This window comes from Drosophila kikkawai, chromosome 3R (genome assembly GCF_030179895.1).
Source record: "Drosophila kikkawai strain 14028-0561.14 chromosome 3R, DkikHiC1v2, whole genome shotgun sequence".
Lineage (NCBI taxonomy): Eukaryota > Metazoa > Arthropoda > Insecta > Diptera > Drosophilidae > Drosophila > Drosophila kikkawai.
In genome coordinates this window covers 32,781,116-32,800,101 of record NC_091731.1, presented here as the reverse complement: position 1 = coordinate 32,800,101, position 18,986 = coordinate 32,781,116, and the positions used below count along the sequence as shown (strand labels likewise).

General features: G+C 39.0%; 1 protein-coding gene across 4 annotated transcripts in view; it reads right to left on the bottom strand.

Annotated features, from left to right (window-relative positions):
* The window catches only part of LOC108082718 (uncharacterized), a 25,955-nt gene extending 6,969 nt beyond the window's left edge, over nucleotides 1–18,986 (bottom strand). Inside the window, exons 1-7 of one of the 4 annotated variants that reach the window (XM_070286532.1) lie at nucleotides 18,684–18,986; nucleotides 13,188–13,661; nucleotides 12,624–12,711; nucleotides 10,840–12,488; nucleotides 9,894–10,143; nucleotides 9,207–9,300; nucleotides 2,002–2,559 (exon numbers count right to left, since the gene is read on the bottom strand). In XM_070286532.1, the coding sequence (XP_070142633.1) occupies nucleotides 12,293–12,488; nucleotides 12,624–12,711; nucleotides 13,188–13,661; nucleotides 18,684–18,798 (873 nt within the window). In that variant the 5' untranslated portion in view covers nucleotides 18,799–18,986 and the 3' untranslated portion in view covers nucleotides 2,002–2,559; nucleotides 9,207–9,300; nucleotides 9,894–10,143; nucleotides 10,840–12,292. Of the gene's footprint in view, nucleotides 1–2,001; nucleotides 2,560–9,206; nucleotides 9,301–9,765; nucleotides 10,144–10,839; nucleotides 12,489–12,623; nucleotides 12,712–13,187; nucleotides 13,662–18,683 lie in introns of all 4 variants that reach the window. The other 3 variants (XM_070286530.1, XM_070286531.1, XM_017178229.3) reach the window with 3 other exon arrangements.

Sequence of the window (18,986 nt, the reverse complement as noted above, 5' to 3'; positions counted from 1 at the left end):
AACTAACTAAAGAGTTATGTATTATTTATTTCTATAAACTAACAATATTGTTTTTCAGCTGGCAAATATAATAATCATCTCTTTATATTTTTTTTTAAAACCCTTCAAATATTTGCTTTCTTGTAGTTTTGCTCAACATTTTTCGGCATCACTGCTAGTGACCCCTTGGCAAATCTAACTTGGACTTGGAAAGTGTGCCACAGCCTGCTCAAAAAACGAAATTGTAGGAGAGGAAAAATGGATGGGGCCGAGTAATGGCCGCATTCTGGCTGTTGTTCTCCTCTGCAATTTGGTTTTTAACGGCAGCAAAATGTGAAAATGTCAGGCACTCAAGCAGCTCAAGTTATCCTGTGGAGTGGCGAACAAAACAAAGAAGAAAAATAATAATGTGGAGCCATTTGAATAAAATATAAGGCGAGAAAAGTTAAATGTAATGCGAAAGCCGCAGCCAAGCTTCATTCTTTTTTTTTTTCTTTTCTTTCGTTTTTGTATGTTGTGCGTTGCCTACTTGAAAGTAAATTGAAATTTCGTTTCGTTTTTTAATACTCTTGCAGAAGTACTCACATTATAACGGACATTTAAGATGGTGAATGAGGCATGTTTTTAAGATGAAATCACAGATATATAGCCAAATTAGAGGTCTTAAGACATGGGAATAAGTTTGTGGTAACTTATCTCTTGGAAGTTATTATTGAAACTTATTTGGGAATACTCAGTTTATGTCTTTCTTTCTTTTAGGGAATCTATACATAATAATAATAGACTAATTATTCCATTTATATTTCTTAAGGGAACGCGTATTGCAATGTTAAATACATTTATAGGAAGAATCTAATACAGAAGAATCTAAATATTAACAAATTTCCTCCTTCTTATTCTTAAAAATAATCAAAAATAGGTCAGTGTATCTCAACTTCGCTGCCTAAACATTAAAAGTCTTAGTTGCTTACTCAATGTTACCTGCCTCGTTTAACCGAAATATGTATATTCGAATTTTTAATGCGACCCATGCCCTAAAAAAAAAACCCCAAAAAGCGAGAAAGGTAAGATGATTTTAATGGCGACCAGCATTAGACGAAGGTCTTTTATCGCCGCCCCCCCAAAAGGAACCCAACGCCTAAAAGCAGGCAGTGCGAAATGCAAACACAGTCACACAAAACTTGAGCGACTGCTTTAATGCGCTCGCCTGGAAGTATGCAGCAAAATAATTTTGTTTGCACATCAATCAAAGCGTTTTTTTTCGGGGGGCGTAGCAGGGGAAGGTTTCAGCCAAAAAATCACTTTTGGACCACCGCCCGCGCATTTAAGCCATCAATCAGCGTCGGGCAAATGCTGCTTATCATATTGCTGGTAGACGAGAAACGCTGCTGCCAGTGCATCAAATTGATATTTGTCAATAATCTTATTTTATATGTATATATATATACACATTTTTTTTTCAGCTGCGAAGGCTGCGGATGTAGCTGGATATATAGCTGGCTGTGATAAATGTCAGCCAACATGACAAAATATGCTCTGCGGTTGCAGAAGAGACGTGACGAGAGAGAGCAGCACAATGGCACGAAATGGTTGAAAATTACCAATAAATGGCCACATCAATTTAATTAAAAATACTTTTGTGTGATATTATAAAAAGGTGTAAGGTTTTTTCTTTGCGGGAAAATCACTTTTGTAGCCGTGAGCTGCTAGTGAAGCTAATTAAATAGTCAGTTGGCCGGAAATTGATGTATGTAAATTTTTAAATGGCTTTCAAGCGACTATTATATAAAAAAGGTTATTTACTTTTTTCATAAAAGAAATTAATTTAGATTAAATATATATTTTTTTATTTATACTATAAAGCATCAATCAGAGATATCCTTCCAGCTTACCACTCACATATGAGTCAAAAGACAAAAGAAAATAAATCTTAAACATGAAAAAAGGCTTTTAAATTGGTTACACTTTACAAAAAAAAAAATAGAATTGTATAGATTGAGATTCAAAGGGATATACAATCACACATAACCCCAGGTGAAGTTTGATTTCCCATCCATCGCTGCTTAAATTTATCAAATATTTGTCCATATTCTATGGTATATCCGTTGAGCTGCACTCAGAGTTAATATTTGCCCGTGTCCTCCCCTAAGGACCCGCCCAATTCGGCTCGATTTGGCGAAACTATCAACTGGATTGAAGGACAACTTTAATGTGCACACAGCACATAGCATCCATCCATTAGCAAAGGCATCGAGCCCTGGGCAGATAGTATACTTTGAGTGGGCAAAAGCAGCTTGTTAGGCACTCGAGCCTTTGCCGGTTGCTACTTTGGCAGTATCTTGTGCCTTTCTACGGGCTCCAGCTCATGTCTCTGCTTCAGCTCCTGCTTCAGCTCCTTCTCCTGCCTACTTGTTTTCAATTATCTGGCATTACACTTAGATACACACTTTGATACACATCATTGGCTGCTGTGTGTGTGTCTCTCTGTGTGTGAACGCGTTCTAATCAATGAACATTGAATAACTCCTGGCATGTGGATGGGGACTTTTTACGAACACGTCTGCACTTTACATTCAGGAACTGAAGAGGACCCAAAGGGAAATTGATGCGTACACAAAGTATGAGCACATAGTGATGGGAGAGTACCTACGTAGATAGTTAGTTAGTTACTAGGAAGTTGAATAGGAGATATTTATATGAATTCTAATATAATTGTGAGGATATTGAACTTGAAATTCGATATATCTATATAAAAATGTAGATAAAATTTATCATGATACATTTGTCGGAGATATCCGTTATTTAATTTAACCGTAGTCGAGCCAGCGAGTTCTGTTCGCCTGCGCAGTCAAATCGAATCTGTCATCACGCCACTTTTCCTGTGGCCCTTTCACCTTTTCTTACTTTTCACTCAGATGTCATTCCTAGACAATCTCAAGCTGTCTCTCTCATTCTCTCCTATTGTTGCGACAGACGAACAGACCTCACTCAGTAACACTCCTGTTACCGACTCAACTGTCATTGCGCCTGCGCGCCAGCGACACCTACAGGGCTACCAATACCTGAGCATGCCGAATAACTCTGTTGCCATAGCAACAAGCTTTCCAAATTTGCACTTAGCAACCAACTCGCCGACACGGCCATCCTGACAATTCACGCGTCCTCGCGTGACGTGTCTTCTAATAGCTCTAAACATAACTGTCATTTATCATTCTCTCTTTTTTCTCTCTTTGGTCTCAACTTAACATTTCATTTTATCTGTTTTATTCATGTCAAATAAGCTTTACTTTTATTTCTTCTCGCCACTTCATTCTCTTCTCGTACCAAATCTGTATCTTCTTTCTCTGCTCGTACCACAACTCTTACTCAACATCTCTTCATCAATTTATACAGGCTCTTGCTGCACACTTTGCAACGCTCACACGCACCTCTTGCGTCACGGTCTCTCTGGACCCTCACAGCCTTATAAATGATTCCACCAACGAGTGCCTCAGTCGGCGATCTCTCGCTTACACTTCTAGTGTCTTCAAATGTTAGTTTGGCAGGATAACCTTTCGAAACCATAGAGTACAAGCTCTTTTCGTATTTCAAAAGGCTCCGCTTCACATATTCTGACCATAGGAATAAAGTAGGCCCCGTTTCATGTGATCCGACACGGCCTTCCTGACAAATCACACGTCCTCGTGTGTTAACTTTAAATCACAGTATTCTAAAATTTCGGTACTCGTTACATTTTATTGTCAACAAACATTTCATTAATTTTCTAAACATAAGTATTGAGGAATTTAGACAAAATAAGCATCTTGGTTTCATGATAACATAACAAATTACATCTTCATTTTAATCACAATTTACAATTCAGACTTCTCTAATTACATAGCTTTATCAACTGGTGTATTTCCTTTTACACCCACATACTGACCCCCGCCATAACAATTCCTTCTGTTATGGTGCGGGCTCCACTGACCCCCGCCATAACAATTCCTTCTGTTTTGGTGCGGTCTCCACTGACCCCCGCCATAACAATTCCTTCTGTTATGGTGCGGTCATTATATCCCCTCTTGGGATTCCAAGGCATCAACCGTGCCATCCATATCATCATTCCCCACATGGGAATCAGACGCATCTCCACTTGAGTCGTCTAAATCTTTAATCAACTTTAATCTTTAATCAATCAACGTCATTGCTTATTTTGTCTATTTGGCTATGCCCTCAAAAACTCATGCGCATACTTATAAAAGTTCGCTTACTTGACAGATATCTCAAAACATATCAGCCACCATCAAGCTTTTCTATAAACTCTGTTTGGTGCCGATCTTCATTTTCATTTTTCATCTTCATTTCTTTCTCCTTTCTCTCTCATTCTTAACATATTTTCCATTTTCATTTTTCATTTTAAATTAATCTTGCCTTATCAAAACTAGTGCTTTTCCGAACCAGCATAACGTAGCTTTAAATTTCTCTTTCTTTATACTTTTCTCTGTGTCATGTGGTGGTATCAAGCCCAAAGGGTGGGTCCGATTGGCATCTCTTAAGGGCTTGCATTGGTTGCACTACTAACTGTGCAGTTCGCCGCAAGTTGCACCCCGCCAAGAGCATCTTCCCATCACCTCTGCGGTCCTGGTATCCAGCCAGATGACTACTTTACAACTTTACACATGATACAATTTTCAACAATCTTTAAACTTAGTCATTTCCAACAATTCTGATAAATATTGCTGAGTCTATTTTTTCCAACCCAAACACATAACGGATTTATAACCTTGATTAATAACTATCCAACAAAATTTAAGGGACACTACTGGCAGATAACATTGCCTCACACCTCTCTGTATTCTTTAAAATCCCTCTTCGTAACTCAAGTTAATTTCAATTATTTGTAGTTGTTTATAAACTATACCAATAAATCCTGAAGTTGATCAGTCGGTCATTTGAGATTTCCATTCTAAGTTCAGACGTTTTTCTGTCAATTTATTTTTATTTATCGGAGTTAAATCAGTCATGTGAATTCTGGACACAAAAAGAATTCCACAATTGCCTTGCGCTTTCTCTTCCTCTACTCTATGATGCACTTCAGTTAATTTTTTTTTTGTTTAGAAATGATTACATCTGCAATAAGTATAGACTACAAACTCTCATCTGAGCAAACAATGCCAAAAATGTCAGAATAATTGCACGCCAACCAATATTTCCAATTCATACAAAGGCTACTTGGACTCCACAAGACACATAGTTCTACCAATATATCCACCAACATAAGGGTCTCCATTAATTAGGTGTATTAGCATTGGACCATATCCACAAGAGCTTATATCTGTTTCAAATTTGATCAGATGTTTCGAACCAACAAATAACGATTACAGGCTCATTTGTAATAATATTAAAAACGTTCGTTCCAATTTCTGAATATCGTCATTTCACTTAAAGATACTTGAAGCCGAAGAATCTGTCTCATGATCTGAGAAAATCGAGGCACACGTTTTTGAAAACAAGGCACCAATTCAATAAATGGTCTTACGACGGTCTCTTAATTGCACCGATTAAAAGGACGGACCTTTAACGTAAGGATTTTCTAGGAATTGGGTTTGATTTCTCCACCGCACACCTCATAGCTCAGATACTGCGTAGTAGGTTCAAGAAACCCACATTTGGTAACGTTAAATGGCAACCCTGGTACAGTCAACACATTTAATACAACCTTCAGCCTTCGGAAAGCCTTTTCTTCCGAGTTTGCCATGATTAACACGTCATCTATGTAAACTATCGCAAATAATCATGATAAATTCCAAACGCCTTAACAATTGCATGATGAAGGTAGAAGATGCACTCTTCAAACCAAACGGCACGGCAGACCAAACAGACGGCAACTCGTAATTTTAATTAATTATTTTTCAACAGAAACATTTTTCCTTCACAGGGTCTGACATAAGCGGCAAAGGCCACTGTCCGAAACCATTTTCGAATATTGCTTCCGATAGTCTAAGCACAACCTATCGTAGCACAGGGCTCGCCAATGGGAAGGCAGATGGGCAAACAACACTGCAATCAAACACATCTCTATTCCCATATTTTAGCCAATTTAGCTCCCAAATCAAAGAATAATTGGAAAGGGCTCACCCGATACTGTCACTGTTGAATCACACAAATCAACTCGCTTCTACATGCAGCTGCCGCTGCCGCTCGCAGCCGCTGATACCCATCTCGTGCACACAGATGCAATGTGACCACCGTTCTCACGCCTGAAGTGCGTCACTCCAGCTCTCCGCACTTCAGCCGCAGTTCCGCCAGTGTGCTGTTGTTGTTGTCTTCCATTCTTCCCCAAATTTTCTGGCCGACACTGATGACACTTGCAACCGTCCGGCTCAACACGCGACCAGTGCATTTGACTGCCTATCACGACTCCGGTGTCTCGCACCACGCGGCTGCGCAAGCCTTCGATGCGCCACTGAATTTAGTATCGACCGAAAATCACTTTATCAGAATGCCCGCGAGGCTATGGTGAATCCCACTTCTGATGTCGGAGATATCCGTTATTTAATTTAACCGTAGTCGAGCCAGCGAGTTCTGTTCGCCTGCGCAGTCAAATCGAATCTGTCATCACGCCACTTTTCCTGTGGCCCTTTCACCTTTTCTTACTTTTCACTCAGATGTCATTCCTAGACAATCTCAAGCTGTCTCTCTCATTCTCTCCTATTGTTGCGACAGACGAACAGACCTCACTCAGTAACACTCCTGTTACCGACTCAACTGTCATTGCGCCTGCGCGCCAGCGACACCTACAGGGCTACCAATACCTGAGCATGCCGAATAACTCTGTTGCCATAGCAACAAGCTTTCCAAATTTGCACTTAGGCCGCGCGCACACTACGAGCTGAAAGCAGAGCTGAGATAAGCGAGCTGATAATTTCAGTGCAAATTTCTAAGCTCAGCTCCGCTCTCGGTGTGCGCGCTCTCATACAAGTAGTGTGTTTGTTTCAGAGAGCTGATAAGCCGTCAGCCGTCAGCTCCGCTTTCAGCTCGTAGTGTGCGCGCGGCCTTAGCAACCAACTCGCCGACACATTTATCATTTTAAAGTATTAAGTTGAGCAAAAAAAGACTCAAAAATTGTTATAAAAATTCTGAGAAAACTTAAAATAAACAAGACTTGACAACAAACGATAGAAGCCTCGATATTACCATGAGCACTATCGATTTTTTACCACCTCTATCGTATTCCTAACAAAGTGCAGTGGTGGCATACCAACACATACATATGTGGAAGGATCCATCGCACACAATTCTCTCTGATTATGCCCATATGATACAGTAATGCAGTTTTCATTAATTAGCTACTTCATTAGAACCTTGAAAGAGTCAACTATATGTGTAATTTTGTGTAATTTTGCTTGAATTTTGCTTGGATTATTTTGGTAATACGACTACGGTCACACCGACCGTAAAAGGTAAACAAAAAAAACGGCGGCCTTTCGCGGCGTATTATTATGAATTTCTGAATTCCTCGTCGAAGTATTATTGCATAAATAAATGCAGAATCCTTTAAATTTATGTTTTTAACCTATAATGCTTAAAATTTTTTTAATTATTACAAAAAAAATAATTTTAATTAATTTTACAGCGCAAGAACCTTGCTACCGCAAAACATATTATTTTTGCTAATTTTCTAATATATTTTCAGTTCAAAAAACAAGCGAAATGATATAAAAATAAAATTCTCATTGTGAGACCATACTGTCAATGAACTGGCTAATACATTTTTCAATTACAATTTTCTTCATTAAACCCGTATTTTGTTATCGAGTATCTAGTATATAATATGTAGATCTATCGATTACCGCGGCAATGAAGTAGCTAATGCATTATTCTAATGCATTAGAGCGCCATAGAGTCGTCTTGCTCGCACTTGTGTAAAACGCTATAGCGCTGTCAAATCTTTAATGAAGTCTCTAATTAATGCGGCAGTGTCATCCCACTATTAGCAACTGCACAATTAACCCTTGGAGGCCTACACTTGTGTGTGCGAGAAAATTGAAATTACCTTTTAACTAGATTTCACACCAACAACCCAGTCTGCCTCCGGGTTTTGCTATCGTTCTCAGTGAACAATGACTTGGCATATTTTAATTAACCCATTGTGTCGCAGTTCCTGCTTCGTGCCAAACAATTATCATTTGCGACGAACGCATTCACACTTGGCCCGACAAAACAACGATGACAGTCAGCGGTTTTTAATTAACTTTACAAGCAGGCGAGGCATTTCTGCGGAAATTAAAGACTAAAAATAATAGAATTGTTGGGAAACGTTGTGGTTTGGCTTTGATTTAAGCTAGAAATTAGATAATTTAAGAGAGAAAGGGGTGGAAGGATGCTAAAAGCAAGGATTTTCATAGGTTTATTAGGTTAAAATCTTGAACTTTATTAAAGCAAGATTTATATGCTTAGCAGGTAAGTTTAAACTGGATACAACTTTAAGCAATTTCACAGGTTTAAACATTTTCCTTTAAATGGCTGTCGAGTGTCAGGACAACTTAAATATAATCAGTATGAACTAGCTCACTAATGATATAAATTAGACAATGGCAAAGTTGGGTTTCTAGGAAACTTTGCACTGCAGAAGTTCAAAATCATAAACTTATCTATTTTCTACGAAATTAGTTATTCAAGGCCATGTTAAAGACCGAGGCCAAAAATCCTTTGAAACAATTCCAAGAACTTTGTGGGTGCAACAATTTTCGTGTCTTCTCTTTTATAGTTTTTTTCTGCAATTTTTTTGTTTGCTATTCTTGGTTTCCAAAGTTTTTGTTATATGTGAAATTCTGTGTTGGCCGCAATCTAGCTCCTCAGTCCTGGCGCCTGGTGCCTGGCAAGTTCTTTGTCTGCGGTTCCAGTAATGTGTGTATGTTCTTGTGGGTGCTAAGGCAGGGTTTTTGGGGGTACCAAGGCAACTTGAAGCGTCTTAATTAGCTAATGGTTGCCTTGCTGCCGCACGGCCTTGCAGGCACGAAAAAGAGCTTAGACTGCCTCGCCGCCTCAAACTCAATTTGCCACGTAACAAATTGGCCTGATTGGCATGCAAAAAAGAGAAAAAGAAAAGAAAAAGCAGCAAGGGCCTTCCCCTTTTTTCATTTTCCTATCTGCTGCATTGATAATAATGCAAAGTCTTGGCTACTTTGTCTAAGGCATGAATGCCCTGTCAGAGGAATCACGGAAGCAGTGGAAATGCAATTTACCTGGACACTGCCTTCCTGCTGAGCCACTAATCAGCTCTGTGCAATTTGTGGCAGATCAAAGGACTCGCCCTTACACTGGGAAAGAATGGAAATACTGTAGGTAGAAAAATATTAAATAATTAAATAAGATAGCATTGAAGTCGTAGATAATCTTGTCATGAAATATATCCCTTATCATAGTCAATTTAAAATACTTATCACCCTATATATATATGATTTCCTAAGATAAATATCAATACCAAAGTATTATCTAGACACCCCATCAATTTCTTTCTCTGCATACCTACAGTCTACAGGGAAAAGTAAAAAAAAAAAAAAACAGAAAACATCTGCTAAAAGGACACTTAATGGTTTATGTAAATTTCAGCCCTCGAATGGGCTTTTGGAAAGCGACTTTTAATATGTAGCCACATAAACATTTCGCTGCCCTGTGGTTTTGTCTATGGAGCTGGCCGTATCTGCTGGCTTTTATGTAAATGCCTGGCCAACAGTGCGTATGATGTACGCATAAAATGTTTACGAGTGCCGTAATAAAATCAAATCAAAATTTAATGCTTGCCCAAGACCAGGCCAGGCCAGAAGTGGAGCGTATCCAGGAGATCCTTTTATGCCCTTGCATCCATCAAAATGTCAAATGACCTGTCCACACGAGATGGCCAGTCCATATGGATATGGTTGTACTCGTACTTGTATGCTCACTGTTGCTCTGTCTCCCACGAATTCCCCAAACAAATCCTGTTTCACTAGGACGCAACTCGGCCGGGCATCAATCAGGATACGGTGGGGATGCGCAGCATCCCGTCCAGGAATCACGATTGGCGCCGTCGAAAACTTTCTGCTAATCCATTTTACGTGCCTGCTATGAATATTCCAAGGGCAAGGACGCTCTCCAGTTCATTCGCTTCTCTGGTCGAGCATGAGAAATGAATTTACTTATCTGTAAGGGAAAATTCGTGTTTGTCTCTGCTCGCAAATACCCCGCTCCCCCGCCTGCTCTTTGGCATTTTTCCGATGGATGATTTCCTCATCCGGCGAAAATCGTCATCAAAAACCCAAAACATACAATTCCTTTTTCGTTTAATGTATGCAAAAAGGCAGGCGGAAGGTGGGGGACTTTGTTTGAAATATACTCTCCTTATAATCAGCTTAAAGGTAGGAAGGTAGTGAGCTTAATTTGAATAATAAATTTGATCAGGAACTTAAGACAAAAGGTTGGATATATCAACGAATTGCTTTGATAAATATTTAAGCATGAATCGAATTTTGTAAGAGTTTTTGTGTGTGGGTTAAGTTTTGCAGGTTGATTATTTCTGTTAAAATAGCTTATAGTTTAAGGATTTAATATTTATTGTTTGCCTCTTCTATTAAGTCAGAATTTATTTTATTTAATGAACAATACACCTTCTCTCCTAAGGAATATTTCCATTGTTTTCTTCAACAGTTATTACCTTTAACCTTTTCACTGATTTTCTTGGAAACTGCATAACACCGGAAGCCATCATTAGCACTGCTTAAGGCAAGCAGTCACTTCCTTTAAGCAGTTCTAATCGAATGTTCGTGCCAAGCAGTTATCGCAGCTCCAAGGCCATTAAAGAGAAATATGAAACCTTTCGGGCGAAATGAGATTGCTTACCAGAATGCCAACAACATTAGCGAATATGTATAGTACTTAGACGAAGGCGGTGGGGTTGGCTCCTTCCAGGGTTTATGTTGAACTTTTGCGGCGGCGGAAATTATTTCTGGAGCGGGCCCAAAATGGCCTTGAAGGCGGGCAAAGTTTGCGCCCAGGCGATGTTTTCACTCCGCCCACTTCATTCACTCATCATCAAGTCAATCAAGTTTTAATGATGCCACAATAAAGCCATCCCGCTGAATAATTTAAGAAATGTCCACGGGGCATTATTTTCTTGCCCCCTGATTTATATTGCGGCATACTTATGAGCTCAGGCGAGGGCGAAGAAATCTGAAATTTTAATTGCGAGCAATTTTCCTTAAGTGTTGTCCGGCCATAATTGGAAATTTATGAGAATTTTAATGAATGAGTACAGATTGCCGAACACGCTTCGCTTGCTTGGTTTGCACAGTTTTATTTATTGAAAAATACTTTTGGTTTTTCTTGCGGTCTTTTCTTGTTGCTTGGTAAATAGTTTTGTATTTGTTTTTTGTTTTTTGTTTTTTTTCTTGTTTCTTTGGGTTTACACATATGCATTTAATGATATGATTTCCATTTATGGATTTTCGTATTTGACTAGCTCATTATACACACATAGATATATAATACATTTACATTTACATATATATATAACTGGGTTTTTAGACCCAAGCACAGGGTCTGGTAGTTGAACTCTAAAAATACAGACAAAACAGTCGACAAGTATTTTATATCTTGTTTTTCTGTCCTGGCGTCTTTTTTTTTCTTCCTTTTTTTTATTGCCTTGGCCAGTGCTGCCAAGAAGCATCTTGAAAACGAGATAAATGAATGAAAAATAAAAATATAAAGAGTAGAAAATATTTCAAAAAAGTTAATCAGAAAAGAATTGGATTGTTTATAAACCTGAGGAATGTTTGTTTTATTATTTGCACCTTTAAAATTGGAAATAAATAAAATATTAATAAGTTTTGATAGAATAACATAAATCTCAAAGAATATCATGCCTTTGTTTGTTTAAGAATTTATCTCTTTAACAAAAAAGCTAAAAACTCTACAGCACTGGTCTTGGTATGTTTTTTTGTTGTTGTTTTTCTTTTGGGCTTTAGCCAACATTTTTCATTGTTTGTGTTTTTTTTTTTGGGGGGCTTTGCGTTCAGCCAGATTGGGGTTTAATTCATTTTCATTAGGTCCGCCCCGTGTGTCAATCTTCATCAGAAGACGAGCGCCCAAGTCCGATGTCCCTTGTCCTTTCGCCGCAGGATATACCTTGTGCCCGCCCCCTAGCTGCTGCTGCCTGAATGATGGGGATGAGATGGCCAGAACCATGCCCATTCCCAGGGCCCAGGATTCAAATTTCGTCGAGGGCAGCCTTCCCATTTTCAGTCCCGTCAGTCCTGCTTCCCTCGGTTCCTTTTTTTTTTGCCGCGTCCAGCGATTACAACAGTCTCTCCAGATCCTCGCTCTCCGCGTCACTGATAAAGGAGTCGGTGTCCGTAAAGTAGTCGTCGTCACAGCGATTCCGGCGACAGCACACCCGCCTGCCCATCTCCTCGTCGCTCCAGTGCTCAAACTCCTCCTTGTGGTGCTCCAGCAGCATTAGTGACGGAAACAAACTATCGCAGCCACTGCACCTGCGAGGTGCGAAATTTCGTTGAAGGAGATTCAGATGAAATCCAGGACAGGACAGTCGACAGGCAGTGGGGAAGAAAGTGAGCAGGTGAAAAGTGAGAGCGGCAGCTGGCTTAATTAAGTGCATTTTCCCTTACCCAAAGTGACGCTTCTTTTGCTGGTGCGACGCCAGCTGCCGGTGACAATGGAACGCTCGGTCGCACACGTTGCAGGTAAGGGATTCATCTGGAAATTATGGGGATATATGTAGGATATATACGAGCAAATGTACAGTAGGTTCTATATAATAGAGAAAATTCTTGACAATATTTATGCTTGCAATGATTACGTTTTTATAAAGAAGATTTTCTATGGCTTTTTATTAAGATCTTTTTTTGAAATTAAGTCCTTTAACGTTATTTTCACAATCAGCTTTTGTTAGCTTTCTTAAGTTTACTAACATTTTTTGTCTTTTAAGATAGTCTACTTCGTTTAAATACTTATTTAAAGCTGCTATAATTCTTAATAAAAACAAAACATAGCCTGAAAACAATTTCAGTAATTAAATTCAACGATTCCGTCTCACAACCAGCTTATATTTCTCCTTGAAAAAACCCTTTTGCTCATTAGAATAACCTCCACTGTACCTCTACCGGCTGCAGTGCCTGCCTCATCAGCTGGCCATTATGGACTCCAGACTCCGGACCTTAAGTAAAACTCACCGTAGTCATCATCATCGTCGGCCATGGCCAGGGCGTGCAGTCGACTTATTGTGTTTTCGTTAATCTCCTTCGATGTTGACGTGGCCCCCGCCAGGTCCTTTGATGTTTTGGCTTTCGCCTGGCACAGGCCCAGCTCGCAGAGGGCGCTCTCCACTTCGTAGTTGCCCTGGCAATCGGCATCCGGGCAGGCCAATAGATTCCCATTCCCGCATCCGAGTCCACCTCCTCTGCCTACTCCTCCGCCTCCTGCACTGCCGTTGACATTGACGTTGCCATTGGCTTCACCTGGTGGCTCGTTGGCATTGCCATTGCCGTTGCTACAGCAGGCACTGGAGTTTGCGTTCGCTGCCAGCATTTCAAAGTCGTCTAGCTCATCGAACGGATCATCGATTTTGTGGCCAAGTGACACGGCATCGTCAGCCTCGGCGCTGAGTCGTCCATATGCCTTCCGTGGGGGCCGCTTCACATATTTGTCTGCCGGAAAATGAAAGCAGCAAAATGAGGTGGAAAAAATGCATGAAAACTTTGCTAAACAAAAGCGTGGTTCTATTGAAAAAAAATTTTTTTTGCGAAAGTCCCAGGCGGTCCAAATTTCAAAGGAACTCAATGGGGTCGGTCTCTTTATATAAGCTTGCATATTAGGAGAATATTTATAAAAATGAATTACATTTCCCCTGAGAATGTGAAATATATAGCTAAAATAATTCTTGGAACGCCTTGAAGCTTCTTTTGTTTTATTTTTATACATTTATTAAACTAAAAACATATCATTCAAAACATGTTTAGTAAAAAATAAAGCCAGTTTAATGAGTCAGAAAAGTAAATATATTTTTATATATATTTAACATAATTTTATTTATATATAAATCTAAATTTATTTCCCCATAAAACTTAAATATAAAAGCGAGTAAAAGTGGCTAAAGTTTTAAGTGCCTTTACCTCAACATAAACCATTTGAATATATTATTTCGCAGAGAGCGGAAATTGCCATACACAACTTCTCTCAATTGCTTTATGATTGTTTTTAAATGGTTTTGTGCATGCACATACTTTTCCCGTGTAATGAATTAGTTTTTCCAGTGTATAACTTTTGTTTCCGCTTTAAGGGAAACTTTCGCTGTGCTATGGCGCAAAGCTTCGAAATTGAGAAATGTTCCTCAATGCATCAGAGAATTTATGGCGGCTTTTGTGACGCTGAAAAAAACTTTCCGCATTCTTCGTACATTTTTTGTTGTTCCTTATTTGTTTGTTGTCCTCTTGCCTGCATGTCCTTGAGTCGTGAAGTGATAAAATGAGATTTATTGGAGGCTTTTGTTTGTGTTCGGAGGGAGCGGAAAGGACAATAAATAGTTGCTGGCGGTGAGATTCTATGAAGCCTTTATTTACGGCACAAAAATGGATGGGCCCCCTTGATTTTTATGACCCACTAGACGTTCGAGCCCCCATTAGCAGCTCATTATGTGGGCTTGGCTCTGTGTGCTGGCTTTAATTGCAATTGGGTTCAACACTGCGTATACGTGACGACACGAAATTGCCAGTTCGGAGGGTTTAATCGCATTTAAATGTTCAATTAACTTAAAGTTCTGCTGACAGAGTATTTAAGTTTTATTGAGCGCTGCGAGGGTTTGACTCTTATGTGTAATCTAATGGAAAAACCCAGTTCTGTGTTTACTATGATGGAACTTAATAAAATACGAATAAGCTTAACCAAACATAATAACTTTTAAAACAGTTTTCATTGCAAATATACATATTCTTTATACCAAAAAAATTAATACATAAACTTAAATAAATATTTCCTTTTTTTCCAGATAAAAACCCACTAAATGATGTCCTTAAACAATGCTCTAGACTGATGACCTCTGAATATTTACTCGGAAATAAAAAATGATTAAGAGCTTCTGTTGCTGTTGCTTTTACTGAAAAACATAAACGACCATGAATATGAAAGTGTTTCATGTTAAAAAAGGAATAAAAAAACGCATATATGGGGGCAGACATTCGGTGGAAATGACGGATGGATGGAGCGCAAAGGCGGAAAAGAGTGCGGAAAAACCAGTGGAGTGAGATTCCGAAAAGCGCGCCAGACCGTAAGGCAAACTAAAACTCAATTTTATCGCCAAAATGCGAAACCCAGAACGGCGGCTGGCCGGAAAGTGTGGAAAACATTTAACGGAATGGGGACTGGAGCTCAGATGAATGGAAATTTATGACTTCGGACCGCCTTTAAGTTCAGTACCGCCCGGTGCCACTGACTCGTCGTGTAATCTGGCAAGATAAAAGTTTCTCTCGATTCCTACTTTAGAATTACAGCACAAATTATTACAAATGATGCCGCCCGCCGCCGGCAGCCAGATATATAAATCACGACGGGAAAGACTGCAAGCCAGCAGACAGGAGCGGCGTTATTAATACGCCAGATAAATGCCTAATAATTCTTCTCATGCTGGGCACAGGATACATTCTCCTTTACCAACTGCCAACCGTAATTTATGATACATTTTCTGTTCTGCTGTTATTATTATTTCTGATGTCTGGCCCCCCCAAACACGAACTAATGATGCCGCCGGCAGAAAACAGCCACATTTGATGGCCGGTGACCAGGACACAGAAAACCAAACAAAATTGAAAAAAAAAATATAAAACACCAACCAGACTTTCTGCAGGACCCGCAGCTAATTGGACATTGCACCTAGATTTACACAGAAATATAAGAAAATTGAAATAGAAATATTTTCAACCTTAAATAAGGTAAAGTTTGTATGGAATTTAAGGCAGAATATGATGGCTATCATATCACAAATTTGTGAATTTAAAACGGAATAAGGTTAGACTAATTTTTAATATAAAAAGGGTTTATTAAGAAACTTTTCATACAAAAACCTATCCTTAGAAACTTTCCATAAAATATTTTTTTAAATAACTAAGCTCATTATGAAATTATTATACAAATAAGCTACTTAGCTGTAATTTTTTGTTGTGCACACGCACAGATAGCCACAGACAAACGCTGACACACCCTCTCGACTAATTGCCATTGCTTGTTTTACAATTTTCCCCCGCACAGTTTCCACAAATTGAATGCACAAACGCATTATTATCAATGACAAATGGCTGTCATAATTATCGGTTAATGCCGCAGCCATATGTTGCCCAGAATTTGCATAACACATATATAAATCTCACTCTCACCCACACTGCCACCCCCTGAGTTGTCCTCCATCCCTCTTATCCTCGTGTGAACAACAATACAACAATATGTTGACAAAAGCTTAAGGGCGGCGTCTCCTTGTTGTTGTTGTTGTTTTTATTTGTTCAACTTGGCAAATGAAATTTTTTCTACGATTAAATTTCGCGCCCGGCGGGAGTGATTGGAAAAATTGTCGTTCGTGGGCGTTGCTATTAATGTCATAAATGTTTGCAAATTTGCAAAAGTGAATAATGGCCATTTATGCGATGTGCGAAAAAGGTTTTTCAATTATTGCCGTGACATTTAGCACTTTGTTTACAGTTCAGTTCCATTTCAATGGATTCATTGTGCAAACTCATTAAATATTACCCCAGATAATGTTCAGAGTCCTTGTTCATTTGTTTTTTTCCGCTGGGAAACAGCTGCTCCGAATAGTAAATCAAATTGGAGAAGCCTTTTAAGTAGACCACAAAGCACAGCTGTTGTCTTTCGCCCAAGTATGCACTGGGAAATTGTAATTAAAAAGCATAATTACAAGCACAAATATTTGGTAAGTTTTGCATTTGAGTAACGCAAATTCAATCAGCTAAAATCAATATGGCCAAAACTATGGCTTAACGAGAGTTGTTAGCAAACATAATTTAAAATTCGTGCTTAATATTTTAATTGCAATTTGCTGGTGTTTGCTTTTAATTTGCACCCTGCCATTCAGCTAATTAATTAATAACATAGAGGGTTTTTCATTTTTTATATTCTGGTGAAACGCATAGTTTTTAAGCGCTTAATTGCATTTGCATATTTGCAGCTCGGTTGATTTCACAAAAATTAAATCCCTTGGGAGGGTGGAAATAACTAGGATAATAATAATCAAAAAGGGGAAATGTTCTTCCGATATAATAGATTTATTCATCAGTCATGACTAAAAGATGTAAATGAAATATGTTTCCTTTACTTGAATCCTGAAATCATATTTCTTCTTTTGGGTAATCAGTAATTTGTGTGCCCAAAAATAGGAAATAACATATTTATATTTACTGCTAAATTATTCCAAGGGCGTAGTTCTCCGGGCTATTTTTTCGTGCATATTTTAAATCACCAAAATCCATGGATTCATGGATTTTCTGAAACGTTTTTGAGTATATATAACTTAAGGAGATGCGCTAAAGATAATCAAAAAAGAAGGAAGAAAGCACTTGGACTTTGCTTGGGAAAATCAACAAAAGCAACTAAAAATTCCGATTGCTTGCCTCCGGCATTTACCACCCCGATTTTTCTCCCTTTTCCCCCGATCCCTTTGCATTCTCCATTTTCTATCTCCTGCCATTTTCGGCGAGGGTGCGAGACTTAGCGCTTAGACAAAAGCATCCTGGGACCGAAGCCTAAAGTGTTTTATTTTCGACAGTCACATCCGCACCACGTTTTTCCCACACGCACACGGAGTCTCATTATTACGTGGGTTGTAGGGCCTCAATGTTATTTACTTTCCTAGGTTCTCCTTCAGTTTTTTTTCCCCAGTTTTTCCCTTGGCTCAGTTGTTCCCACTTTGCCATACGGCACAGATAAAGGCGAACAATATGAGTATGCAGCAAGTACAATATACATATATATTTGGCGCGTATATTCCACAAGTCATTTCGAGAATTTTAATTAACTTGTTTTGATAACAAGTGGAGGAGGGTTTGGCTTATGAATAAAGGCAAGGCCTAAACTGGAACATGTTTGGCATTACGGATTCAAGAACTTTCTCCTGCGTGGGCTAAAGGCCCGTGGAAATCTGAATAAGGTTGAAACATTGATCGGGGCAATTGACTTGATGAAAGTCATTAAATTCAAGTTCGCTAGGTTTGCCTTTTCAATTAATTAGTAACTTCCTAGAAGTGATTCTTAATCAATTTTTGATATTTTGCATATGAAAATGATGGCTTAAGGCATGTAAAGAGATAAATAAATTGTTCCTTGAAAACTAATTAAAACGAGTGTCAGCTTTCTTCCAATATTTACTTCCATTATTACAAAAATATTTCGAATTATAGTTAATTACTTAAGTAACTGAAACCAATTTGTGGCAACATTGCCTCATTATCTAATCGCATTTATTTAATTCGGGTTCCCCTAATATTCTGACCAATAAACCTCCAATCACTATATCAAGCCCAACGCTATTTATGGTTGACTCTTGCAGAAGTTTGAGACTTAATGTGATTAGTCCGCCAATTATTGATGAATTATCCTAATTGAGGGTGGACTTTTGGCGCAGCTAACGCGACTAATTGATTGCCCAGGTATCAGCGATCTGGGGTGTTTACCTTGAGTGCTGTTGCTGTGATTGCCACCGTTCGCGTTGCTCTTCGAGAAGCTGCAGTTGTTGTTGAAGGAGTTGAAGAAGTTGGCGGCGCCAGTGCGGCGTAAAATCCAAAACATGATTGCAGGATGCTGTCAAAAAAACGACGCAGTTGATATGTTGCAGCGCGGAAAACTAGGCAAACTGCATTTCCACCGACGGCATTTCAACGACGCGCGACGCTGATAAGCGGACAACAACGATAAGCGAAGTCGGGAAAGCACGAAAAAATCGGTTTTTCCACCAACGCTGGCGACCGTTTCGAGGC